The sequence below is a fragment of the Ipomoea triloba genome, chromosome 1 (assembly GCF_003576645.1).
Source record: "Ipomoea triloba cultivar NCNSP0323 chromosome 1, ASM357664v1".
Lineage (NCBI taxonomy): Eukaryota > Viridiplantae > Streptophyta > Magnoliopsida > Solanales > Convolvulaceae > Ipomoea > Ipomoea triloba.
This window is the reverse complement of record NC_044916.1, coordinates 18,506,130-18,509,244: the sequence shown is the minus strand read 5'-3', so window position 1 is coordinate 18,509,244 and position 3,115 is coordinate 18,506,130. Positions and strand designations below refer to the sequence as shown.

General features: G+C 38.1%; 1 protein-coding gene across 1 annotated transcript; it reads right to left on the bottom strand.

The window, feature by feature from the left end:
* Positions 1–372: 372 nt before the first annotated feature.
* LOC116009714 (protein FAR1-RELATED SEQUENCE 5-like) lies at positions 373–2,765 on the bottom strand. Its single transcript, XM_031248838.1, has 6 exons — positions 2,373–2,765; positions 2,153–2,282; positions 1,915–2,047; positions 991–1,784; positions 751–872; positions 373–666 (listed from the first exon to the last, which is right to left on the bottom strand). The coding sequence occupies exons 1-6, from the start codon at positions 2,763–2,765 to the stop codon at positions 373–375; spliced, it is 1,866 nt and encodes a 621-aa protein (XP_031104698.1).
* Between the last annotated feature and the right edge of the window lie 350 nt (positions 2,766–3,115).

The following is a 3,115-nucleotide window of genomic DNA, read 5'->3' as shown; positions in this document are numbered from 1 at the left end:
CACACCATTCCCCACCAAAGCCAAAAAACTCTTAGTAACGTAGAATACACTAGCATATGTAATAATACGCACCATTATTCATTATAAATTGCACCAGTGCAATGCGGGAACACACCATTCCTACAGTTGATCACATTGAAAGCACCAATATAAGTAAAACACACCACTCTGCGATTTAAAATGCAGCAGTTGGCACCATAAAACACACCATTCCCCACCAAAGCCCAAAAACTCTTAGTAACGTAGAATACACCAGCATATGTTATAATACACACCATTATTCGTAACATTTTTAAATGTATCAACATACGTAATTAAACGCACCACAATATGTAATAACACGCACCACATACAATACTAAAATGCACAACTTCAAGTATTTAAAGGGCATGTCCTACTATTATGGCCATATTCATCACAAGTGTGGCATCTCCTTGATTGCTTTGCACACTTTCTTGCAGCTCTCTCCCTTGCACTCTTTAAGCGCTTACCACTACCCTTGTTCTTAGCTTGGACAGGGTCGTGCACATCCACTGTCGAACCCATAGACACATCTCCACAAAACGAATTAATCACACTTTGCTTGCTACCAACAGCCACCCCATTCCCATTCTCACTCCCATCCTGTAGAAATATTTGCCTTTGCTCATTAATAACACGTCGTAGCTATAACAAACGGTCAATATTACCATCAGCCAACCCCACACAAGCATAAATATCAGACCACATAAGATTGGTAAGCACCCTAACATTCTCCACTTTAGCAGATTGATCAACAAGTTCACCATCAATATGAAATATTGGGTGCAAACATGCACCCTTTCTCCACCGATGCACCAAATACCTAGAAGGAACACTCTCAAGTCCACGATCTTTAAAAACAAAAAAAAATATGCTTACACAACAACCCCATATGCTTAAACATCTTGCAAGAACAACTTGCACAATAATCATTTAAAGCTAACTCCACACGTCATGTCCTATGGTCACCATCTTTTATCACATATGACACGCAACCATCAAAATCAGTCAAAGACACCACTTGACAAGAAAAACAAACCGAACAAATCTCGTCTTGAACATCATAAAATATAGAAATTGTGTAAACAACCATGGCATGCCGCTCCAACGCCAATGGTGTGTTCAAAACTGGAAAACAAGCTTCACAATCAGCATTCAATTTTGCTTGGGCATGCCGCTGTGCACCAATAGCACTGTCATAGTGCACCAGAAACTCAACCAAACTAGAATGCCCATTAGAGAAACTGCCTAAAAAACTATTTTGAGACTCCGATCTAGACGTGGTCCTAACCAAACCGGCCATAAGCTCATCATGAAAGTATGGAGGTGCCCAAAATGTACGGGACTCAAACAAGTAATGAAACCAACCATTATCACCCAACCCATATTCCTCCTTAATATGATTCCATCGCAACTCAAAGACATTGGGATCAAGTGAATTATCCCAAACAATACCATTCAACTTCCTCCTAAACACCTCATCTTTTGATAAAACTGGTCCAACCTTCTCTCCCACCTTACACATTATATGCCACATACAAAATCTATGTTTCGAGGCACCAAACACTTGAGCAACAACAACCTTCATAGTTGGATCTTGATCTGTAACAACACAAATAGGATCATGGCCCATTATTTTCTTAAAGCTCTCCAAAAGCCAAACGTATGAGTCTATGTCTTCCTTCGTAAGCAACCCATAACCAAAGGTGATACATCTCTTATGATTATCAATGCTAGTAAATGGGACAAAAACCAAATTATACCTTACATAAGAAAAAACACAAAAAAAAAAAAAACAGTTAGCACAATAACACGTCTTAGAACGCACCATAGAACATAGAATAATACACCACTACTCTATATAAAATGCACAACACAAAAAAAAATACTAACTTGTTAGTACGGTATGTACCATCAAACGAAACAACATCACCAAACAAAGAAAAATTCTTCCTGGATACTGCGTCCGCGAAGAAAACCCTTGAAAGCTTATCACCCTCATCAACATCGTATTCAAACCAAAATGCTTCACACAATTAACGCCTTCTAAACAATGTATCTATGAACAATTGGGCATCACCATTTAAAATGTACACTATCAAATCACGTTTGAAGTTTTTAAAGTCCACACTTGTAGCCCCAACATTAGAATACTCACCAACAATCTCCTTAAACAACCTATACGACCGAGTAGGACCAATGTTTGCTCGAACACAACTTGCAACAAAAAGTTGATGGCCAGCATCAAGATTATGATTGACCTTTAAAAATTGCTTAGCAATAATTGAACACATAGAATGGGTATGGCATTCCTCAAAAAAATGCACACAATAGCAACCATTATGAATGACCTTAAACACCACTTTAGCCTTACACTCAACCCTATTTGTCACCCTACGTCTCTTCACAACAGTGCTTTGTGTGGTAGAACAAGTACTAGACGAACTCTGCTTGAACCCCTCACGACTACATACAACCTGCTTCAAAACAACAACACCATCCCTACCCTTCCGAGTTGTGCTCTGCCTACAATCAAAACCCACGGAGCCAGCATATTGTTTATAAAAACGAAAAGCACTATCCAAGGAAACAAAATTTTGCCTTACGTGAGGCTTCAAACTTTTAGCACAATTTGGACGCCAATACTTAGTCATGCCAGGAGATACTTCCATATTACATGCACTGCCTTCTACATCAATGTCTGTGGAATAACCTTCATCATAACCACCAATAGCAGAGTCCATATTCAAACCTACTCACCAATTAAAACAATGCAAAAATAAAGGAATGAAAAAATATTACAAATCCATACCAGCATAAAAACACCACATTATATAACAAAACGCACCAATACACCACATAATATCGGATACTCCAAACCATAACAACAACTAATTATACACCAAAATTCAACAAGAATTACACCATACTGCCTACCAAACACACAACCAAACGATTACATACCAGCATCCAAGACCGCTGAAAAATACTATCACATTGCCGAAAACCACCATTACAACATAAACACATCGAAATAAAATCAAAACCACACAGCAATAACAAAAAATTAAAACTACAGAAATTAAAAAAACCA